At 55.7% G+C, this 23098-nt stretch overlaps 1 protein-coding gene across 4 annotated transcripts; it reads left to right on the forward strand.

Moving 5' to 3' along the window:
• The first annotated feature begins 733 nt into the window (after positions 1-733).
• On the forward strand, positions 734-22821 carry SETD1A (SET domain containing 1A, histone lysine methyltransferase). 4 transcript variants are annotated; one of them, XM_088029094.1, is made up of 19 exons: positions 734-917; positions 1702-1866; positions 2086-2181; positions 3935-4205; positions 5338-5459; positions 5744-5973; positions 6265-7120; positions 7277-8062; positions 8404-8580; positions 8710-8797; positions 9521-9678; positions 9823-9910; positions 12162-12503; positions 18099-19133; positions 19535-19707; positions 19810-19920; positions 20087-20206; positions 21790-21927; positions 22027-22821. In XM_088029094.1, the coding sequence occupies exons 2-19, from the start codon at positions 1717-1719 to the stop codon at positions 22198-22200; spliced, it is 5115 nt and encodes a 1704-aa protein (XP_087885220.1). In that variant the 5' UTR covers positions 734-917; positions 1702-1716; the 3' UTR covers positions 22201-22821. The 4 variants fall into 4 exon arrangements, with proteins under 4 accessions (XP_087885220.1, XP_087885219.1, XP_087885218.1 ...); XM_088029093.1 differs by having other exon boundaries at positions 912-956; XM_088029092.1 differs by lacking the exon at positions 734-917 and adding an exon at positions 1038-1122.
• Positions 22822-23098: the final 277 nt, after the last annotated feature.

A 23098-nucleotide genomic window follows, 5' to 3' on the forward strand; every position in this document is an offset into this window, starting at 1 on the left:
TCTCCCAGTCTGTCAAATGGGCATCTTAAACAGCTAGAGGCCCAAGGGGGACGGCGACAGGAAAACCTTCCCCGCATTATGTGCGACGCCAGGCAAACGGCCTGAGTCACCACTGTTGGTTGTATTTTTCCACCTCCTGGGCGCCCCTCCCAACCCGCACGGTTTCGGTGGGTCCTACAGGAAGCGCCCCCGCGACGCCGGGCTTTACACGCCCTGGCCACGCCCTCTGCGCGCCGCGCCTTGGCCCCGCCCACAGGAGGGTCCGCCGATTCGCCTGGCCGGCTCTTCCTCAGATTTACTTGGGCCTCTCTATACTCGGTCGAAAATTGTCATGGTACTCCGAGAGCTGCTTTGGGCCGTAGCCATTTCCCCAGGGTCGGAATTGGGCATCCCCTAAGCTGCGCTACTAAGAAAGATCCAGAAAAAGTGGCCAACTCTGCCAACAGGGCTTGGCTAACCAGGCATTATCTTCTTGACTCCAGCAAGGCGGGTGAAGGGAGGCGACAGTGAGGCCAGGACCTGTGGCGAATCTGCAGCCTTTTAGGTCTTTGGCCGCGCGAGGAAGAGGCAGGAAAGAGGAGAGAAGGAGCGCGCATCCCGTCCACCGATTCGCCCCGCCCGCCTGACGAATCTGCGTCTGTTCAACGCGCCACCCAAATCTCCCCAGCTCTGGCTGGCCTCCTCCCCTCCGCCCCGCCCCCTTTTTCCTCAGGGATTAGTCGCTGCTTCCGTCGCCGCCGATTCGTCAAGGACCCCAGGCCAAAGCAGCTGGATAGTCGTGGTGAAGCCCACTCTCCGGGGAATGCGGCCAATCTCCAGGCTCCCTGGGCCGCACCTCTCGAGCCTTAAAGGGCGCCGGCCGAGGCGAAGCCGCTCTCCTCGGCCCCGTGGATCTCCTGGCGGCACCCGTGGCGAAAGTGCGAATGTAGACGCTGTGCCCGCTGGGCCTCGCGCAGGTGGCGGTGGTGTTTGGTGCGCGCGCCGGGGAGGTGGTGGTGGGGGGGCGCCGCCGCCGCCACCGCTGCGGGGCCGGGTCTCGCGCTGCCGCCGCCGCCGCCGCCGCCTCGCGCCGCTGAGGTGCCGCGCGGGGTGGGGGGAGGGGGAGCCGCTCGCCACGAGCGGGTGAGTGAGGCCTCGCCGCGCGTGCGCGGAGATGGGGGGGCCGATCGCGCCGGGGCGGGAGGAGAGGGCAGCGGCGCGCGTTTCCCCCACCCCCCCGCCCGGATTCGGGGCCGAAGCCGGGTCTCGGGCTCGGTCTCGCGGTGTTTCCAACGCCCCGAAGAGGTGCCACCTCTTGGCCAGAGGATCGGGGCGCGGGGACGCGAGCGGGTGTGTGGGAGCGAGAGCCGGGCTTGGCCCGGGCCGCTGGCCGGTGAGGAGGCGGGAGGGGGCGGGGCCTGCCAGGGGGCGGGGGAGGGGTCTTGCTCAGAGGCCAAGTGGGGCGCGCGCTAGGCAGAGCGGGAAGGTAAGGGGGCGCGAGATGGGCCTGGGGGCCTGAGGGGAGAGTTGGGAGGTGGAGAGAGAATGGGGTGTTGTGGTGAAAGAGGGTACTTGGGGGGAAATCTGGGGGAGTCACGGGTCATGGTGAGGTGTGGAAACTGGGGTGATGAGAGGACCTGAAGTCTGGGCTAGTCGGTGAGGGGTAGCAAGGGAGTCAGGCCTAAATCCTGAAGCCCCGTGCGTATTCCTCTTTCCTAACAGTGTAAATGAGCAAAGATGGATCAGGAAGGTGGGGGAGATGGGCAGAAAGCCCCGAGCTTCCAGTGGCGGAACTACAAGCTCATCGTGGATCCTGCCTTGGACCCTGCCTTGCGCAGGCCTTCTCAAAAGGTGTACCGCTACGATGGAGTCCACTTCAGTGTCAACGTGAGTGCCCCGGGCCTTGCCAGTTAGCGAACTCGGGGCCCCATTCTTCTCTGTTATCTCTCGAGCACCCTGAGCTCCCCTGCCCATAGCCTGCCTTCTTAAAAGTGGGCAACCAGAACCCTGCTCTTTTGCACGCGGAGCTCCAAACGCGCTTCCTAAAGCTCAACAGCATGGCTTTTTCACCTTGAGCTGTCTTTCTGTTCCTGCTTTCCTTCCTAGGACTCGAAGTATATACCAGTGGAAGACCTCCAAGACCCCCGTTGCCACGTCAGGTCCAAAAACAGAGACTTTTCCCTCCCAGTCCCTAAGTTTAAGGTATGTATCTGCTAGACTCTGGGTGTGGTGGCCCTTGGGGGGGTGGGTTGTATGGAGGATCCATCCTGGTAGTTTAGTCTCAAGGTAAGCTAATAAAAGGGGGAAGGGGCTTTTCTATGAAGGGATCGTAATCAGATCTTACAATCTCTGAGGCTGTGAGACTGAGTTGTTCTGGAGAAGAGTTGTGTTTATCTTCTGGAAAGGTATAGGTGAGGTGTTCCAAGCAGGGGTGCTGACTCCTTGAAGGATGAAGTGAAGGCACATTTAGTTGCTGTACCCGTCACTGTGTACTCCTAGAAAATGCACAGCATGACAGTGCCCTGGTGTGGTACCCCAGTTTCTCAACAATTGAGGGGAGTGACAAGGCCAGGGACTCCATCCTTGGGAGTCCTTTGCTCCTTACCCCTTGTTCGGTCACTTGATCCTCCATCTTGTTTCCTCAGAAGATTCCTATTTCCCTGTCTAGGCAGGATACTCATCAGGCCTTGGACTGGCCCTCGAAAACTGATGGTTCTCAGTTTCCTTCACTAATTCTTTACTCTCCGTCCTTTTTAAATAAATCATTTGTAAGGTACTCTCAGTCCATTTTTTTTTCGCTTTGTATATTCTCCCCGAACAGTCTTTTTCATGCTCACAATTTTGAGTGTAACTGAAACATTGGTGACTTCCAAATTTCTGTTTCCAGCCAAAATCAGTCTCTTGAACTCCAGACTTGTATGCCCTGATAGAGGGGCAGCTTCATCTGGAGGCCCCACAGACATAGCAGACTCAAGAGATCGAAAACAAGTTATCTTTACTCCTTAATCCCGCTTTCCCTTCCATTTCCCTTTTACTGATGAGCGGTAAAACCATCTATTCAGTTGCACAAACTGGAAACCTGGGAGTCATCTTTTGATTGTCCTCCCCTTTATTACATAATCTGTTATCAAGTGCTGCTGACTCTTTCCTAAACCCATTTTCTTTTTAATCTTAATTTTCTTATTTCATTGCTGTTTTTTTTAAATGCATATTCTTATATTCATTTTACCGGGTTTCCTTGCCTCTGTTCTCTTCTCCCATTTCATGTTCCACTCTGCCATTTGCCTTTTTTATTTTACTCTTACATTACTTTCGTTGCCAAGTCCATGTTTTGTGCATTGGCACATACGATTATTGATCTGGCCAAGCCTCATCTGCCACACCTGTGTTCCACTCTACCGTACGTTTTGCAGCTCCTAGAAGATGCCAAGTTATTTTATAGTTCTGTGTCCTACAAGTCTTTGTCATCTGGTGAACTCTTGCTACCCAAAAAGCCAAATAGGAATGACACCATCTTTATGAATTCTTCCCTGCCTCCACTTCTTTGCTGGTCTCCCAGACACCCTGTCTACACTTACGCTGACATTTGTGTCCTTTTGTGACTCTGTGTCTGATCTGCTTTTCTGAACAGGAATCTTTTTTTTTTTTTCATCTTTGTATTCCTAGTGCCCAGTCCGTGGCAAAAGCTAAACTAGTGAGTTATTCCCTACAATTAGTTTCTTCCACGTATGATTATTTCTCACTTCTACGTTTCTTTTCTTGGTTCTTGCGTTATTCGGTGATGAGAACTCAGAGCAGAGGGGGGTCGGTCTCACGTTGCGCATGCTGGGGCCCTTTCCCCCGTTTCTTTGCCTGTGTTCCCTGGTCTTCTCTCTTTGGACCAAGTTTCCCAAAGGACAAAGGCACCGTGGTCAGTATTGAGACCCCAGACTCAAGACTCCTGTCCTCTCCACAGCTCGATGAGTTCTATATCGGACAGATCCCACTGAAGGAAGTGACTTTCGCAAGGCTGAATGACAATGTGCGGGAGACCTTCCTGAAGGATATGTGCCGAAAGTACGGTGAGGTGGAAGAGGTAGAGATCCTTCTTCACCCCCGTACTCGCAAGCACCTGGGCCTGGCCCGCGTGCTCTTCACTAGCACTCGGGGAGCCAAGGAAACGGTCAAAAACCTCCACCTTACCTCCGTCATGGGCAACATCATCCATGCCCAGCTCGACATCAAAGGTGAGGGCTCTCTTGCCTGCTGCCTAAGGTTGAGCTCCAGCAGAGACTGCACGTGCAAATGCTTGTTGGGGCCAGGCGCACGGTCAGGTTCATGATTCCTCAGCTGAAACTCTTGGGGCCAGGTGTGTTTCTGAAATTAGAATTTTACAGAGGAATTATGGCTTTTATGTGTTTTCTGCCTGTGTGATATTTGAGAAGGTTGGGTAGCATCTTATAGTCTAGCACATGACTGTATTTGTAAGAAAACCTAGGAAGGGTCACGCTAGGTATTATCAATAAGAACTAGTAAATCGCCTCAGCTCAGATCAGATTTTGAGATCAAATTCCAAAAAATGCTTGGTCTGGAGTTTCTTGGGGTTTTGAAATTTTGGATCGAGAATTTGGGACCTGTGTAGATGAGTGAAGCAGCCTGGGGTTCTGTGTTAAGAGGCAGTAGGGAGGAGCGAGGGACTGTGGCCGGGGGGGCGGGGGGTCTGTAGAGTACCGTGCCATCGAAAGGAGACAGCTGTTAGTTGGCATTAGCCAGTTTGCAAGTGGGAATGAGGACTAATGTTGCCAAGTAATGTTTTGTTATTAAGTCAGAAATCCTGGTTTTTATGTGAAATCTCAGGGTTTTTAAATGCTGCAACCCCCTCCCCCCAATTTTTTTAAGTGATTTTGTAGGGCAAATAAGACAGCTGTGGCCTGGATTTAGCCCTCAGGCTGCCATTTTGCAACCTTTAGTTTGTAGGATGAAGAGCATGGTGGGATCTAGCATCAGACGACCTGGGTTTGAATTCCAGTCTGCCACTGACCAACTTTGTGACTTTGTGCAGGTCAATTTTCTTTGAGCTTATAAAATAGGGGTACTGATGCTTCTCTCTCCTGGTGATCATCCAACTTACTTAGTAATATCAGTAGAGGTGTTTATTTATAAGCAGCGAAGTGTCTTTCGGCATGTCGTTTGTAGCATCGTTAGGTAGAGATGAGATAGAAGGTCCCAAAGATAGAGGTAAGGTAACTGAAATCCCTGAATCTGGGACTCCAAGACATTGTAGGAAACTTGAGGTCTGAGAAAGAAATGGGAAAAACAACTCAGGAAGGAGGAGTTTTCTCTATCTGACTCTGATGGTTCCCATATTCCTCCCTCCAGGACAACAGCGAATGAAGTACTATGAACTGATAGTCAACGGCTCCTACACCCCTCAGACAGTGCCCACGGGGGGCAAGGCCCTGAGTGAGAAGTTCCAGGGCTCTGGTGCAGCTGCTGAGGCAGTAAGTAGCTCGTGGTTGCCGTGGCCCTCACCACCTGGGCACAGTGCTTGGGTGCCAGGAACAGTATTTGGAAGGTTTTGGACTTCCCCGTTAAGGATAGCAAGAGCCAAGAAGAGCTGCTGAGACGCTCAAATAATGCAATATATGTTAAGAGGGAAAAAAAAAAAAAAGATGCCGAGATGCTTTCAAAAGACAGGGAACTGGGGTTTGTGGTTTGGGGAAGGGCGAGCTGTCACATGGCACTTGATCTCTTCTTTTCTCCTTGCTCTACTTTTGCCGTCCAGACTGAATCCCGCCGCCGCTCCTCCTCTGACACGGCTGCCTACCCGGCCGGCACCGCCGGTGTGAGCACACCTGGCAACGGCACCCCTTGCTCCCAGGACACAAGCTTCTCCAGCAGCCGACAAGACACCCCATCTTCCTTTGGCCAATTCACCCCTCAGTCCTCCCAAGGAACCCCTTACACATCTCGGGGCAGCACCCCCTACTCTCAGGACTCTGCCTACTCCAGCAGGTGCAGAGTGAACACCCTCTGGGACCCCCCCGATTCTGGGAGTTGCCACTAGGAAGAAGAAACCTGGAGTCGCTCTCAAAGAGAGTTGGGAGTCACGTGTCCTGGTTTCTCTTTGGATTCAGCCAGCAAATCCCTGTCCTCGGGGAACTCACTGTCTATAGCTAGAAACCCAGCAGCGTTTAGATCTTCCTTTGGGGGCGTTGACTCAGGGGCTTTGGGTCCTGAGAGCCGGGACACGAGGGTTTGGTCCTACAGAGCTGAACCCAGTTAACTCCTGCGCTTTCTCTCCAGCACCACTTCAACCTCCTTCAAGCCCCGGCGCTCGGAGAACAGCTACCAGGATTCCTTCTCCCGCCGCCATTTCTCCGCATCTTCAGCCCCCACGACCACCTCCGCCGCCGCCTCGGCCACGACTGCAGCCACGGCCTCGGCCTCGGCCTCGTCGTCCTCGTCCTCGTCGTCGTCCTCCTCGTCGTCGTCGTCCTCGTCGTCGTCCTCTCATTTCCGTGGGACTGACTCGAACTACCCAGCGTATTACGAGAGCTGGAACCGCTACCAACGCCATGCTTCCTACCCTCCCCGCCGGGCGACTCGGGAGGAGCCCCCCGGGGCATCTTTTGCTGAAAACGCAGCCGAGCGCTTCCCGCCTTCCTACACCTCCTACTTGCCCCCTGAGCCCAGCCGGCCCGCTGACCAGGACTACCGGCCTCCTGCCCCGGAAGCCCCACCCCCGGAGCCTCCAGAACCGGGTGGAGGCGGGGGTGGGGGGGGGCCCAGCCCTGAGAGAGAAGAAGCGCGGACCTCCCCCCGCCCAGCTTCGCCTGCCCGCTCCGGTTCCCCGGCCCCGGAGACCACCAATGAGAGCGTGCCCTTCGCTCAGCATAGCAGCCTGGATTCCCGCATTGAGATGTTGCTGAAGGAGCAGCGCTCCAAGTTTTCGTTCCTGGCCTCCGACACAGAGGAGGAGGAAGAGAACAGCACCACGGGCCCTGGGTCTAGAGACGCAGGGAGCGAGGTGCCTTCTGGGTCAGGTCACGGACCTTGCACGCCTCCTCCAGCCCCAGCTAATTTTGAGGATGTGGCACCTACAGGGAGTGGGGAACCGGGGGCTACCCGGGAGTCTCCCAAGGCCAACGGACAGAACCAGGTGAGGTTGGGGGTCAGCCAGCAGAGGTGCCTGGGATCCGGGAGGCAGGGTTGGGCCCGGCGGGGCAGGGAAGGGAATTAGGCAAGAGAATGGGTTTGAGGAAAAGGCCAGGAAATAGACAGAAGCTTTCTGTGACCCTTCTCTGCACCCCTACAGGCTTCTCCATGCTCTTCTGGAGAGGACATGGAGATCTCCGATGATGACAGGGGCGGCTCACCCCCTCCGGCCCCAACACCCCCCCAGCAGCCTCCACCCCCTCCTCCTCCGCCTCCTCCTCCTCCTCCCTACTTGGCTTCCCTGCCCCTTGGTTATCCTCCCCACCAGCCTGCCTACCTCCTCCCACCGCGCCCTGATGGGCCACCACCCCCCGAGTACCCCCCACCTCCTCCACCACCCCCCCACATTTATGACTTTGTGAACTCCCTAGAGCTCATGGATCGACTTGGGGCTCAGTGGGGAGGGATGCCCATGTCCTTCCAGATGCAGACGCAGATGTTAACGCGGCTTCACCAGCTGCGGCAGGGCAAGGGATTGACTGCTGCCTCAGCTGGTCCCCCCGGTGGAGCCTTCGGGGAGGCCTTCCTGCCATTCCCACCCCCCCAAGAGGCAGCCTATGGCTTACCCTATGCTCTGTACACACAAGGGCAAGAAGGCCGAGGGGCCTACTCCCGGGAGGCCTACCACCTGCCTTTGCCCATGGCAGCCGAGCCCCTGCCCTCCTCCTCGATCTCGGGAGAAGAGGCCCGGCTACCTCCCAGGGAGGAGGCAGAGCTGGCGGAGGGCAAGGCCCTACCATCAGCAGGCACCGTGGGACGGGTGTTGGCCACCCTTGTCCAAGAGATGAAGAGCATCATGCAGCGAGACCTCAACCGCAAGATGGTGGAGAATGTGGCCTTTGGAGCTTTTGACCAGTGGTGGGAGAGCAAAGAAGAGAAGGCCAAGGTGAGGGGCAGTGCCTGGGACTGGGGAAACCTTGGGACTCCATTGGAGAAAGTAGATTTCTGGCTTACGAGCCTCCTTAAATCTCTTGAGTTGATCTTCAAAGTTTCTGTTTGTAGAATGGGAATAATAGTAGCTGTTTTGTAAGGTGGGCGGACTAAATGAGCGGAGTTTGGAGAAAATGCCTGTACAGGGCTGGTGCAGGGGAGGTGTGGCATAGATCTGTGTCAAATAGAGGAGTGAGTAGATGCATTTCTGTATTCCTGGGACCTGGGAGTAGTTCTCAGGCAGGAGGCAGGAGGGAGCGCCTGGGTTCTGGGGCTCAGTCCCCCTACTGCCTGCAGCCATTCCAGAACGCGGCCAAACAGCAAGCCAAGGAGGAGGATAAAGAGAAGACAAAACTCAAAGAGCCGGGCCTGCTGTCCCTCGTAGACTGGGCCAAGAGTGGGGGGACCACGGGCATCGAGGCCTTCGCCTTTGGGTCAGGGCTGCGAGGGGCCCTGCGGCTGCCTTCTTTCAAGGTACCCAGAACTGGTGTTTCCCAGAGGAGAGGGCGGGCTGGGGACCTCCCTTCCTTGGGGTAGGTAGGGGTGGTTGGGATCTGTGAGTGTTTGAGTTCAAAACAGGCTCCATCTCTTCCTACACCCCAGGTGAAGCGAAAAGAGCCTTCAGAAATTTCAGAGGCCAGTGAGGAAAAGAGGCCCCGTCCTTCCACTCCAGCTGAGGAAGATGAAGATGGTGAGTGGGAGGTCAGGTGGAGCAGAAAGGGGAAAGGTACTAGCTTCTGATAGGAATGCAGGAAGCAGTGAGAAAGGGGGAAGGTGTCTGAGGGCAAGTGGCCAAGTAGAGGTTTCGCTACGGAGTTAAAGCAGTGCGGAGAGGTGTGAGGAGCTTAAGATAGGTTATTCCTGGGTCCTGGTTGTGGTTCTTCTCTGTCGTTGAAGGTTCCTGTATTTCATAGTTCCCCTGTGAAATAGAAATGGTAGCTTTAACATCTAGAATGCTAGGGTTTCAAGGTTAAACAGGTCGCTTACCCTGGTTTCCCATCTAATGCTTAAGCCCTTCTCCTACCTTCCTTCCAGTTTGCCTAGGTCTGAGCTGTGGGTTGATGGCTTACGTGGCTAGGCAACTTCCTTACTGAGTTCGATTGGCTTCCCTGGAGAACCATTGGCTTAGTGCTGTTTTCTTGGGGCAGGCGTAACAAGTCCATTCCCTCTTCCACCCCAAAAAAGGACAAAAGGTGAAGCGGGTGCGGTGTGGTTAAACTATAGAAAATGCTAGGTAGCTCTGGGGTTTTTGTATTTCTCTGTTGAGCTTCAGCTTCTTGTCTGTAAAGTGAGGTCTGTCTGGTCGGACCATCAGGAAGACGAAGGGTGTGTGCAAAGCTCCTTTCAGGCCAGGGGACGGGAACCGTTCTGCTGTTGGTGGATTGCCCTATAACTGCCACTCAACTGCGCCTAGACCCTGAGCGGGACAAGGAGGCCGGAGAGCCCGGACGTGCGGGGACCAAGCCCCCAAAGCGAGACGAAGAGCGAAGCAAGACCCAGGGCAAGCACCGCAAGTCCTTTGCTCTGGACAGTGAGGGGGAGGAGGCGTCCCAGGAGTCCTCCTCAGAGAAGGTGAGGGGCCGTTGGCGCCCGCTCCCCGCCAAGATTTCCCATCCCCATAGCTGCCTCCTCTCTGGCCTGGAGCCCAGGTAGCAGTGGCCTCCTGGAGGACAGCTGTCCTTTTCTTGTTAGTTCCTATTTGTCCTTTTCTTTAAGGAGGAGGAGGAGGATGAAGAAGATGAAGAAGATGAAGAACGTGAGGAAGCCATGGACACTGCAAAGAAGGAGACTGAGGCGTCAGATGGTAAGTTACAGACAGGATGGTCGAGTTCTGGCTGGGGGAAGAAGGGGTTCCGCTGCCTGTCTAGCCCTTCCCTGAGTCCACAGAAACTTCGTGTTGGATGTTTTGGCCTCCTTTGCTCTTCCCCAAAGCAGCTGTCTTTCAGCCCCATCTTTTGGAACCCTTGGCCCATTGTAAACAGTAACTCCGACACCCAGACCACTCCCTTTTGCTTAGCTGCTGTGCTGACACATGGCTCTCGCCTGATGACAACCCAGCAGAACTAACTTATTTTCCTAGCCCCTCAAGATGAGGGGTCTGAGTTCTCCTGCTTCCCCCCGGTACTACCAGACTGTGCCTTTCTGCCTTTGAGCACTGCTCGTCTTTGAAGGCCCGGCCGCTGAGCCGCGTGCCCCTTCGTCTCCTCTCCCCCGGCTGCCATCACCAGACACAACTCCGCTCTTCAGCTGGACACCTGTTTGTCCATCCACATCCATCGAGTCTGGGGCACATGGTTTAGTCTTGCTTCTCCTTCATTTGTTCAGAGCTAGCTGTTGAGCCCCTACTCGGTACCAGGCACTGTTCTAGGTATTGGGGACACATCTTTTATGGAACTTGGGATCGATTGGAGGGGAGGAGGAGACTTGACAAATGAACAAATAGTACCTTGGATAGACAGTTGCGTAGTTTAAAGAAGAGAAACTAGGTTACTGGGGTAGAGAGTAACGGGTAGGGGAGCTGGGGAAAGATGGGCTGTTCTAGATATCTTGGAGAAGGAGCACCTCTGAGAGGTGCCGTTTCAGCAGAGGCCAGATGGGGAGAATGATGATCTGAGAGGCTGTCTTTTCAGGAAGGCAGAGGGTGGGGTCACCTGCTCTAAGTGGGGAGACTGCCACACATCCACTTGGTCACCGCTTTCTGTCCATTTCACCGTCTCAGTGTTTCTGGGATTTGTTGCCTTCTCTGTTCCTGGGGCCTGTCTTTCTCACTTAGAGTCTTCTGCAGCTGTGTTGACTGATTTTCCTGTCTTTGGTTGCATCCTTCCTCCTCCATTCAGTCCATTTTCCAATCTGCAGATGGAATTCTCTTCCCTCCAGTGCACACCTGACACTGTGACTTCCCTCCATAAAGTCTATTTCTAGCTCCCTATTTTCTAGAAGATGACTCCTCAGCCCAATATTTTGGGCCGTTTATAACCTAGCTCCTGTTTATCTGTTGAGCTCCATCTCGCCATCCTCCAGACCCATCGCAGGCCACCACCACCATCTATTCTAAATTCATCCACTTGTATCAAATAAGTCTTTAAGAAAATAAAAATAAAAAATAAATTCATTCACTTGTGTTCCTCAGACATTTCAAAATTCTTAATTTCTTATGAAGTTCTTCCAACATATTGCCATTTCCCAGAGGCATAGAGCATAGAACACCTTTTTTTTTTTTAAGATTTTATTTATTTATTTATTTATTTTTTAAAAGATTTTATTTATGAGAGACAGAGGGAGAGAGAGAGAGAGAAGCAGAGGGAGAAGCAGGCTCCCAAGGAGCAGGGAGCCCGATGCGGGACTCGATCCCAGGACCTTGGGATCATGACCTGAGCCGGAGGCAGACGCTTAACCATCTGAGCCACCCAGGCGCCCTTATTTATTTATTTGACAGCACAAGCAGAGGGAGCGGCAGGCAGAGGGAGAGGGAGAAGCAGGCTCTCCGAGGAGCAGGGAGCCCGATGCGGGGCTCCATCCCAGGACCCTGGGACCATGACCTGAGCTGAAGGCAGTCGCTTAACCAACTGAGCCACCCAGGCGCCCCATGCATATAGCACTTTTAAAGCTCATTTTACGTGGACTCCTTTTTATGCGTCTCGCCCCGGCAGCTTCTCTAAGACCCACCTTGGGAAAAGCTTTGGTAGTTAAAGCAGACCGCTTAGCGGTCTCCCATCTCCCTTCACCTCTGACGCCCCCGTTTAGTCCTCTTGTCTTCCTAGTGCCCTTCTACTTGTCCTTCTCGACTTGAGCATCTCCCTCACAGGGATCCCTCCCCTGACTGGATCTTCGGCAGAATCCAGGACTTCCCTTTGCCTCGCTCCCCTGGTCTTTCATACTGAAGCTGGTCTCACTGTGAGCAAACAGTGTACTTATCCAACTCCTTGATGGTTGGACTTGCCAGCACCTGGCACAGAGCCTAACCTATCCATAGTAGTGAATCAGTGAATGGACCCAGGGCTTGGCCAAGTAAGGGGTGTTCCCACCTCGCCTGATTGCCCCTTCTGGATTTCCAGGCGAGGACGGGGAAAGCGATTCGTCCTCCAAATGTTCTCTGTATGCTGACTCAGATGGTGAAAATGATAGCACGTCGGACTCCGAAAGCAGCAGCTCTTCCAGCTCCTCATCTTCCTCATCTTCCTCCTCCTCGTCCTCATCATCCTCCTCATCATCTGAGTCCTCCTCAGAAGAGGAAGAGGAAGAGGAGCGGCCAACAGCTGTACCCCCAGCATCACCTCCCCCCAGAGATGTCCCCGCGCCCCTGCCAGCACCCGTGGAAGAGCCCGAGCCAGAGCAGGTTGCAGGCTCCCCAGCCACACCCCTCCCTGAACAGGAGAAGTCTCCAGCAAGACCTGCAGGTAGGTGGTGCCAAGCCGGTGATTTGGTCTTTGTTTATGTTTGTATCTGTCTTTGTGAGAACAGACATAAAACAGTCCACATTTGTGAATGACGTACGAGTACGTGACTTTGTTTGAAAGCATACAAGTCGGACAGAAGTCACCATCTTCTGTCAGTCCTCCCTTGGAGACATTTACGGCCACGTTCAGACGGTGCTGCCAGGGGCGGGTGCGTGGCTAACAAGGACAGCAGTGGTCTCTCTTCACCCCTCCCGACCCCCGCCTGTCCCAGAACGATCTCTTTCTAAGTTAATTAAGGAGAAAATTTCCAATTTAACAAGTTCCCCCTCTTAATTTTTTTGAGCTTCTGCCTTAATGTGCCGTGTGTACTAGCAGGTGACTAAATGGACAAAATAGGTGGAAGACAGCTGTGAACAGCTTTGGCTCGAAAGTTAATTTTACCTTTGGTTTGCCTTGTGGGTTTGTACGTTTGTAAGTTTGTTACTTTGTAGCACGTACACATAACTTATCCTTTTGAGTGACCTGTTCATTCAGGCAGGGGATATTTATTTACTGAGTACAGTTGACCCTTAAACGATGTGGGGTTAGGGGCGCCAACCCCCTGTGCAGTTGAAAATCCACTTATAACTTTTGACTGCCCAAAAGCTTAACTGTTAATAGTCTGCTGTTGACCAGAAGCCTTACTGATGACGTAAGTAGTCGGTTAACACGTTTTCTGTATGTTATGCATATCGTGTACTATATTCTTAAAAAGAGTGAGCTGGAGAAGAAAAAATCCTTAAAATCATAAGGAAGATAGGTTTACGATATTCAGCCGTATTTCTCAGAAAAAGCGTGTGTAAGCAGCCCTGCACAGTTCAAACCTGTGTTGTTCTAGGGTCATATGTACTTAATGGCAGGTGCATGGGGTACAGTGGTAGGCACGAGAGGCCCTGTTCTCACTCTCCTGAAGCTTATGGTCTATAGGGAGAGACCGTTAGTTGAGTAATAAATACCTCAGAAAATCTGTGATGGCAAACTGATAAGCCCTGTAAGAGAGAAGAACAGGGTTCTCTGAGAACCTGAGCACATGTGTGGGGATGTCTCTGCTGGTCTTTTCTGCTGAAGCATCCTTGCGCTGAAATCAAGGCAGAGCAGGCAGCCGGGCTTGATTAGAATGTGCAAAGGCCCTGAGGGCAGAGGAAACAGCATGTTAGAGACATAAAACAGGCCTTCCGGGTGGTGGGGAATGAGGGGAAGCTGGAATGGCTGAAACTGGAGAGGTGAGCAAGGACAGGGCTGTACAAGAGGACTCGGCCTCATTAGGAATTTGGTCTTTATCTTGAGGGCAGTGGAATGCCAGCAGAGGAGTGACGTGATCTTATTTGTGTTTTAAAAAGATGCAGTGCAGAGAGAACTTGGAGAGGGGCCAGAGTATGTGTGGGGAGGCTAGGAAGCTGTTGCAGTTAGTAAGTTAGGCAGGCAATGGCGGTAACTTGGAGTAGGGTGTTCTTAGCATAGCATCAGTGAGTCAGTTTTCAAGATAGGCTTCGTAAATGCATGCGGCCCTCCAGACATCTCTCTCGAATGTTACTGAGAATCTGTGGTCTGAGATGAGCAGTAACTACATGAAGACCTCCCGGTGCTGTTGCACTCTGCTCTGGTGCAGGCCTCACAAGAGGAGTCGAGGCTCTCATTAATCCCGAGATGCCTCTCCCGGCCTTTCCTAAGTCCATGGATACCAGGAGAGCTGGTGATCGAGGGCATCACTTCAGTAGGGTAGGTAGAAAGAGTGGGGCGTGGTCAGTTTTGCATTTCTGCAGAAGGATCATCCTGGTAGGAAGGGGGGGATTCCGAAGGGGTGAGGAAGGAGGTAGGACGACCCATGTGAGGGTTTGAAGAGATGCCGGTTAAGCGAAGGGCATGAACCAAAGCAGGCCCGGTTACAGTGAGGTGCAAGGAGTAGAAGTGGGGATGAGGATTTGAGAGAAATTGAGGAGACGAACCACTTGGTTAAACGACTTCCCAGGAAAGGGAAGAGAGGAGGAGGACCGGCACTAGGAAGAAAGCTGATGTGCTTCCTCGGGGTTGACTTTGCTATGTGCCTTTGGGGCCTCCAGGTAAGAAACATCCAACAGGCAGTTGGATCGCCAGATCTGAAGGTCAGATGGGAAGGAAATGTGGCAGCTTAGTCTTCCAAAGGAGGGAGTGGTATGTATGAGCAGGCCGAAAGAGAGGTTGTTAAGATAGGAAGAGCTTCTGTTGGATTGGGCAGTTAGGGGGTCACTGGTGACCTTATCACTTTCGGTAGAGTGGGTCAGACTGGAGCCAACTTACGGGGTGTTAAAGGAGTGAGGGCAGGTGACAGAGATGACCAGGCTTGTGGAAGGCTAGGCTACTCTGAAGAAGAGTCTAAAGGCCGTGATAGGTGGTACTAGGTAACGTTTCTTGAGTGCTTCCTGTGTGCCGGGCTCTTGGCCTAGCACATTGCTGATTGTTTCCTCATGCAGGCCGCACACCATCCCTGTTACTCCTGCTTTCCAGATGAGGAATTTGAGGCTTAGAGAGATGCTTGAGGTCACCCAGCTGGGATCAGAGAGACGAAAGAGAATGCAGGGTTGGTGGAGGGTTTTTCAAAAACTAAAAAGGTGAAATAAGCACGTAGATTCGGGACAGGTAGACGGGCCAGGAGAGAGCGCAGCACCTGTCAGGGTGGCCTACCTGGGGGTGGGCGGGTGACCTCTAGGCCTGACGCACATACACCCATAATTGGGGAGGCAGAGAGATGTGGGCTTTCATGCTCAAGGACGCCCTGTTTCACTCTGTAGTAGGAAGGAAGGGCATTTTCTGAGCACAAGGGGATGGGGAAGGAGAGTGAGGAGTGAGGATGAAAATGGACAGGGCTCGCGACTCAGATGCCCTGCTGAGACTGGGAGTCAGGGGTGAAGGAGGAGAAAATGCAGGTGTTTGGGCAAAGTCAGGGTTGGGGGTCTCCAGGGTGGCGGCGGTGGCTGAAGGCTGTGGAAAGTGGTGTGAAAGGAGAAAACAGAGTGAGGGCCCTGCTGGCAGGCACTGGGGGCAGGCACAGGAAGGAGAGTCGCTCATTTAGGAGAAGGGTGACAGGCTAGGGGGAGCCCCAAGGTGGGAAATGGAACAGGTGCGGTGGCGTGAACCGAAAGGACCTGAGGAACTGTGATCAGAGGGCAGGGCGTCAGAGGGTTAAGGTCCCGGGTGGGGCCGTCCGGGGGTTACCAAGGTCATGTGTGTGAGTAGGGAAGGCTAGCTGAGCATGAGTGAAGGAAGGCACTGGAGAAGAAAGAATGGGGCGAACAGTCCTAGAAGTAGATGGCAGAGTTGGGAGAGGCTAAGAAGGTTAAGGCAGGTCCCTTGGCTTTTAGAGAACAATGGGGATGTTCGAGTTCCAAGGATGCAGCTGGATAGAGGGTAGGTGGCCCAGTGGCAACAGAGGGCTTGTCTGGTGAAACCCAAAGATGGGACCTGGACACCTTTTGGGACTTGCCTTTCTTCTGTTTTCTGGTCTGATTCATTCCTCTCCGGCAGATGGGCTTCCTCTGCTTCTGTCCACCCCTACGGAGAAACCCATTCCTATCTTAGATCCTTATTCTCAGGGAAGTTTCGGGTTGGCCTGGCTTGGGTCAGGTTATCAGTTAATGTTGGCTGGGGGCAGGGAGTGGGGCAGGTCATGTTGTAGAAACCTTGGCTTCTGGGGGTTGTATAGACTGGGCAGGTACCCCAAAAGTTGTCTCTCTACAGGAAAAGCATGGCCAGGTTTCTTTCAGAACAAGAAGCGAAAGAAATCTGTGTGAAGCAGCTGAGCCAGGAGGGGAATTCGTTCTCCTCAAGGGCCAGGCTTCCAGAGGGCACAGTGGCTCGGTTGGGATGATGGATCAAAGGCAGGGATGCCCCAGAACAGCAGAGAGAAGGAGACTTGGAGAAACTGGAGGGCCTGGGGCGAGCACCCGGCACCTCACTAGCTTCAGAGTGTGGCTTACTGCTGGCTGAGACTCCAAGCTGCTCTCCGGAGCCTCAGGAGACAGCAGGCTGAGGGCCTTGCTCGGGGTGCCTGGCTGGTGAATGTCTGTTAAGGTCATGGACACAGGTTGGCCTGGAGCTGGCTGCCCTTTAGTTCTGGGAGTTGCTAGAGCCAGACGTGAAACCACCGAGTCCCACTGCGGGATGCCCAGAGCAGCATGGGGCAGTTGAAGAGAGCTCGAAGTTCAACCCTGGCCGCCTGGGGTGCAGATCTTATTCTGGCATTTGTGAGCTGTGTGACCTTGGGCCGATTAACAATCTCTCTCTGCCTCAGTTTCCTTATCGGTAAGCTGGGTTTAATAATAGTACCCACCTCACGGGGTGGTTGTGGGGAATGAAATGAGTAGTTAACATACATCAAAGTCTTGGATTGGTGCTTGGTGCAAAATACTAGTTATCGGTCTGCTTCTGCCCTGAAGCCTGGCACTTGACTCACCACCGGCCTTCTGGTTCTGAGAGGAAGTTACTACCATCGTCTCGAGAAGTTGGGGTAGCCTTCACAAAGATGGCATTGAGCTGGGGCTAAAAGCCGCATGTGAGCTTTCCCAGTAGGCAAGAAGGGAGAGGCAGGTCTGAAAGGCCATGCCTGTTCTGGTGGCTGAAACTTAGGGGCGGAGAGGGTCAGTCCACAGGACAGGGTCTGCCCCAGGGACAAGTCGGTGTACGTCTTGAGCTGTATTCAGACCCCCACACTCAGCAACAGACTTGGGGATCCCAACAGAGGGAGGATGTGCTTCCTGTCTAGGGGACTGGAGAGAGATCACACCACCTGCTCAAGACAGTGTGTCCCCTCCCCAGGCTATCCCCCTGTCCTTGGGATCTCAACTTCACCCTCAACTTCTTTAGGGGAGTCTTCCTGAACCCTCCCCACTTTGGCAAACCCTCCTGCTACTTGGCAGGTGGTGGGGAGGAAACAGATTTTATGCAGTGTTTTAATACAAAGATTCAGCTGCTTATATTATATCTTTTTCACATCACTGAACGGAGAACATTGTAGTTGAAATAACATACTTTAATTCAGAGAGGGTTAATTGCATCCCCATCATGCAGTGCGGCCAGCAGAAATAGTCTTGGCCTGTGTGCCTAGTCTTTGGACATATATTTCAGTCACTGCCAGCCTTGGTAAAAAGGCTGGAGCCTAAGCGTTGGTTTCTCTAGAGCCCCCATCTCGACTCTGTGCGGTTTGGGCTGTACGTTTGTTTCCTGTCATTGTCCCCATTGGACTGTAAGCTCTGTTGAGGGTTTTGAAAGTGTTTGCTCGACTTGTTTTCCCCATGCCTGACATGGAGTTGGTGCTCCGTGAATGTTTGTCGACTGTGTGAACGAGCAGGTGCAGAATCTCCTCCCGCCAAGGGAGCCCACGGTGCCGAGGACATGGCAGGCGAGAGGCAGCTCTGTTGGCCAAGCGAGGACAAGTGTCTGCTCGAAGCGGAGGAGAGCCGGCAGCCTGCGTGCGGCCTCCCCGGCGAGGCTGGCCGGTGCCCTGCCTGCATGGAATCCCCTCTGATGACAGCTGGCCCGAGTGCTGACCCTCTGCTTCTCCCTGTGTGCTTCCTTCCCCAGGTTCCACTGAGGAGCCGCCTCCCAGTGTGCCCCAGCTGCCCGCCGAGCCTCCGGTGGGGCCCCCGGCCCTCGCCCCCCGGCCCGATGAGCGCCCCTCCTCTCCTATCCCCCTCCTGCCCCCACCCAAGAAACGCCGGAAAACTGTCTCCTTCTCTGCCCTGGAGGAGGTGCCGGCGCCAGAGCCGCCCCCAGCCGCTCCTCCGCAGATCAAGTCTTCTGGCCCCGTCGCCCGCAAAGCCCCCCGGGCCGTGGAGCGGACCATTCGAAACCTGCCCCTGGACCATGCGTCTCTGGTCAAGAGTTGGCCTGAGGAGGTGTCCCGAGGAGGTCGCAGCCGGGCTGGAGGCCGTGGCCGCTCTGCTGAGGAGGAGGAAGCTGAGCCAGGGACAGAAGTGGACCTGGCGGTGCTGGCCGACTTGGCCCTGACCCCGGCCCGTCGCGACGACTCGGAGGCCACAGAGACGTCGGACGAGGCCGAGCGCGCGGGCCCCTTGCTCAGCCACATCCTCCTGGAGCACAACTACGCCTTGGCCATCAAGCCGCCGCCTTCCACACCGGCCCCTCGGCCCCTGGAGCCGGTTCCTGCCCCGGCCGCCCTCTTCAGCTCCCCAGCGGATGAGGTCCTGGAGGCCCCGGAGGTGGTGGTGGCCGAGGCAGAGGAGCCGAAGCAGCCGCAGCCGCAGCGGCAGCCGCCGCAGGAGGAGGGTGGGGAGGAGGAGGAGGAGGAGGAGGAGGAGGAGTCCGAGTCCTCGGAGAGCAGTGGCAGCAGCAGCAGTGACGGGGGGGGCGCTGTGCGGAGGCGCAGTCTCCGCTCCCATGCCCGGCGCAGGCGGCCGCCCCCGCCGCCCCCGCCCCCCCCGCCCCCCACCTTCGAGCCCCGCAGTGAGTTTGAGCAGATGACCATCTTGTATGACATTTGGAACTCGGGCCTGGACTTGGAGGACATGGGCTACCTGCGGCTCACGTACGAGAGGCTGCTGCAGCAGACAAGCGGGGCTGACTGGCTTAACGACACCCACTGGGTCCATCACACCAATATCCTGGGCCCTAGCGGCCGGCCTGCTCTGGACAGGAGGGCAGGCCCCGGTGGGGGGGGCAGCGGCCCCCTCAGGTTGCAGCTAGCCTCTGGCTTTATCTCCTTCCCTGTTCGGTGCTCTCTGCCACGGCCATCCTGGGTATTTCTCACCTGGCCTCCAGGCCATTCTTTTCTTTCTGCCTTCTGCCCCTTCTCTGCCTCCCAAAGTTCTTCTGGCAGAAAAGGTGAGGTGTGAGACTTCCTTTTCTCCATCTTTCTGTCCCTCTCACGCTAAATAATGCTTGGGACCTCCAGCTAAGGTCAGTCACCCTTTCCTTGGGCTGGGACTGGGGGGTAGAGGGGAGGGGCCCCCGGGGATCCGGCCAGTGAAGAACCCGTTTTCTTCCTTAACACCTTGCACTCACCAACCTGAGCACTCCAAAACGTAAGCGGCGGCCCCAGGACGGGCCCCGTGAGCACCAGACAGGCTCAGCCCGCAGTGAAGGCTATTACCCCATCAGCAAGAAGGAAAAGGACAGGTACCTGGATGTGTGCCCTGTTTCGGCCCGGCAGTTGGAAGGAGCGGACACTCAGGTAAGGCCCTGCCCTGGCACCTGGCCCCCTGGCATCTCTTCCCGTGGTTTCTCCTGTCACTTACCTCCCCCCCCCCCCCGACCCCCGTTCTCCTTCTCCCAGGGGACTAACCGCGTGCTTTCGGAGCGCCGGTCTGAGCAACGGCGGCTGCTGAGCGCCATCGGCACCTCTGCCATCATGGACAGTGATCTGCTGAAGCTGAACCAGCTCAAGGTGAGGAGCCGGGGCTCGGAGGGAGGGCGGCATCACGAAGTCTCCTGGGGGTGGGCATGGAGGCACGGGGCCAAAAGCAGGCTCTTCCCCTTGGAGGAGGGCGGCCAAGGCAAGGGGTTAGGTTAGGGGAGGCACTGAGCAGCACTGTCTGCCTTCTGCCCTCTAGTTCCGGAAGAAGAAGCTCCGGTTCGGCCGCAGCCGGATCCACGAGTGGGGTCTGTTTGCCATGGAGCCCATTGCAGCCGACGAGATGGTCATCGAATACGTGGGTCAGAACATCCGCCAGGTGAGGCCCTGTACCCAGCCCCTGGTCAGATGGCAGCTCGGGACACTGGCATGAGAACCACCTCATCTCTGGGTAAAGCCCCACGTGACCTCCCGGTTCCAAGACGTAGTTGGTGAAACCTGCCTCTTTGTATTTCCTTCCTTCCGTCAGCAGTTGGTAATGGGTACTCCTAAGCTAGATGCTAATGATCCAGGAAGAAGCAAGACCAGTGTTCTCTCTCACTTTAAGGGCCTCCTAGTTCAGTGGGGCCGCTGCACGAGGAACTGCACCGAACGATGGCGTTTGGTCGGTCGGGAAAGGGAAGTTCGGGGGGGCCGCAGCGATGGGTGCACAGTGATGTGGAAGCCAGGAGCTGAAGGATGACGATGAGCTCCCAGACTCAGATGAGGGGAGGGGTGCTCCCAGTTGCCAGACAGCATGTGCAAAGGCCGAGACAGGATAGTCTTAGGAGGGCAAGGTGGTCAGTATGGCTAGTTGGAGAAACCAGGGCTGGCGGCCGCGGTGAAGGTTAGAGAGGCTGGTGGAGGCCGGATTCCGCGGAGCTTAGGAGCCGTGGCATTGAGCTGGGGCCAGCCGGCCGGCCGGGGAGGGAGGCCATGGCCAAGCGCCCAGCAGTAATGGGCTTTGCAGCTCAAGGGGCTAGCCAGAGGCCAAGACCGGCAGGGGCGCTGTCACAGGGATCCCTTAGAGGCCCGGGCGGCCCGGACTAGGCAGTGGGAGCCTAGTGGCAGCCGAGGTAACAGAGGAGCCTGTGGGTCCAAGGCAGCTGGCAGCACCGGGCAACGAGCTGGCTCCGGCGAGCGGGGCCCCGAGGGGAGTTGAGGCCATTTCTCAGCGCTGCTCAGAGCAGCTGGACGTAGCTTGGGCTGCCAGCGAGGTGGGCAGTGAGGAGGAGGAGCAGCTGTGTGGTCGGAGTTCCAGTTGGGGACGCGTGCCATTGCCGGGCCCCGGGGACATCTAGAGGATGACGCCCAGCAGCTCCAGTGAGGTGGATTTTGGCTGGAAATGGAAGTTGGGGAGGAGTCCCCAGCACTTATCTGGCAGCTGAAGCTGTGGAAGAGAGTGAGATCACCCAAGGAGAGAGAGCAGAGGATTGAGCGTCCCATTTTCTGGGAAATAGTCACCCCTTCTCGCACAGGACTGTGGGCCCTGATGGCGCCGAGTGGCAGCCCGTGGGTGCCTGTTTGGGAGAGGGAGGGTCCTGGGAGAAGAGATGAGTAGGGTTCAGCCCCTGAAATGGCCTTGTCATCTCGGGAACTGGCCTGGCCCCACTGTGGGCCAGGCAGGGGCTCCTGCCCACTGACCCCTGCAGACTTCCTGAGGTGCGCTTTGGGAGACTCAGAATGGCAGCCAAAGGTATCCGGGGTAGGGCGGAGGGTGGGACCCTAAGAGACGGGGCTCCTGGAAGCAGACGGTCAGCACCTTGGGTTGGTGGGAGCCAGAGGAAGAGCTGCAGGTCCAGGACGGGTCGATGTGGCTCCCAGGGTAGTAGCTGGGGACTGTCCGGGGCCCCTTCATGGGGGCTGGTGGGGTCAGGCCTGGTCTGGCCGGAAGCTGACTGTGGCGGCACCCCGTTCTACCAGATGGTGGCCGACATGCGGGAGAAGCGCTACGTGCAGGAGGGCATCGGCAGCAGCTACCTGTTCCGGGTGGACCACGACACCATCATCGATGCTACTAAGTGTGGCAACCTGGCGAGGTTCATCAACCACTGCTGCACGGTGCGCAGGGTGGGGGGCTTCCCAGCCGGGGGGCGGGGCAGGGGGGGACGGGAATCCTGGGGCAGGGGCCGCAGCTCACACTGCCCTCCGCTCCTGCAGCCCAACTGCTATGCCAAGGTGATCACCATCGAGTCCCAAAAGAAGATTGTGATTTACTCCAAGCAGCCCATTGGCGTGGACGAGGAGATCACGTATGACTACAAGTTCCCGCTGGAGGACAACAAGATCCCGTGTCTGTGCGGCACCGAGAGCTGCCGAGGCTCCCTCAACTGAGGTGGGGCAGGACTGGTGCCCGTGCCCCTATTTATTCCCCTTGGGGCTCCGCAGGCCTCACCTGCCCCCGTCTCCAAATATGGGGTTGGGGGGCCTCGAGCCCAGTGAGGGAGCCTCAGTTCCTTGAGGCAATTTCTGCCTGCCCTGTCGCCCCTGCCCACCCACCCCCTAACTTTTTTTTCTTTGCGGAGAAGAAGCTGTAAATGTTTTGTAGCTGCCAGCAGCTGTTTCCTGTGGAAACCTGGGGTGCCGGCCTGTACAGATCCTGTTCTTGGGGGGCTGCTAGCCCCCTTGCTTTGTGTTAATGGGGACTTCCCCTTTGTGCCCTGCGTGCACCCCTCCCCAGTTTAGGGGTCTCTAGGGGCAGTGGCCATGTTCTCCCCCTGGGGGGGGGCCCTGTGCCCCCAGTCCTAGGGACTCCGTGCCTGGAACCCTGCCTCATCTTCTGTTCCTGCCAGACCCTGTGGGTCACCCTCCCACCCTGGCGTCTGGAAGCTCCTGTTCCCTCAGGCCAGGATGGTGGGGGGCGGGCCCTTCCTGTTGGGCTGGATTGTACATATGTTAATAGCGCAAACCCAACGCCACATTTTTATAATTGTGATTAAACTTTATTGTACAAAAGTGCTTGGTCAGTATCTTTGGGGAAGTGTAGGTGGGGGATGGGGGTCAAGTGAAGAGAGGGGGAAATGGGTGGTCTGAAGTTTGGGGCGGGTAGACGTACAGACTCAACCACCGTTGCTCTGGGCCACCTATTAGGCTGGAATGGTCATCCAGAAATCCCCCACCAAGGTCAGCCAGAGCTGGGCCAAGTTTGGCCTTCCTTCCCTTCCCAGAACCACAGCTGCTGCTGGGCTTCTGGCATCCTGGGAAACCCAGCAAAAGGGGAGGACTGACGTCA

The sequence above is a fragment of the Eumetopias jubatus genome, unplaced genomic scaffold (assembly GCF_037043125.1).
Source record: "Eumetopias jubatus isolate StellerSeaLion01/CBP00866 unplaced genomic scaffold, mEumJub1_p1.0 scaffold_12, whole genome shotgun sequence".
Lineage (NCBI taxonomy): Eukaryota > Metazoa > Chordata > Mammalia > Carnivora > Otariidae > Eumetopias > Eumetopias jubatus.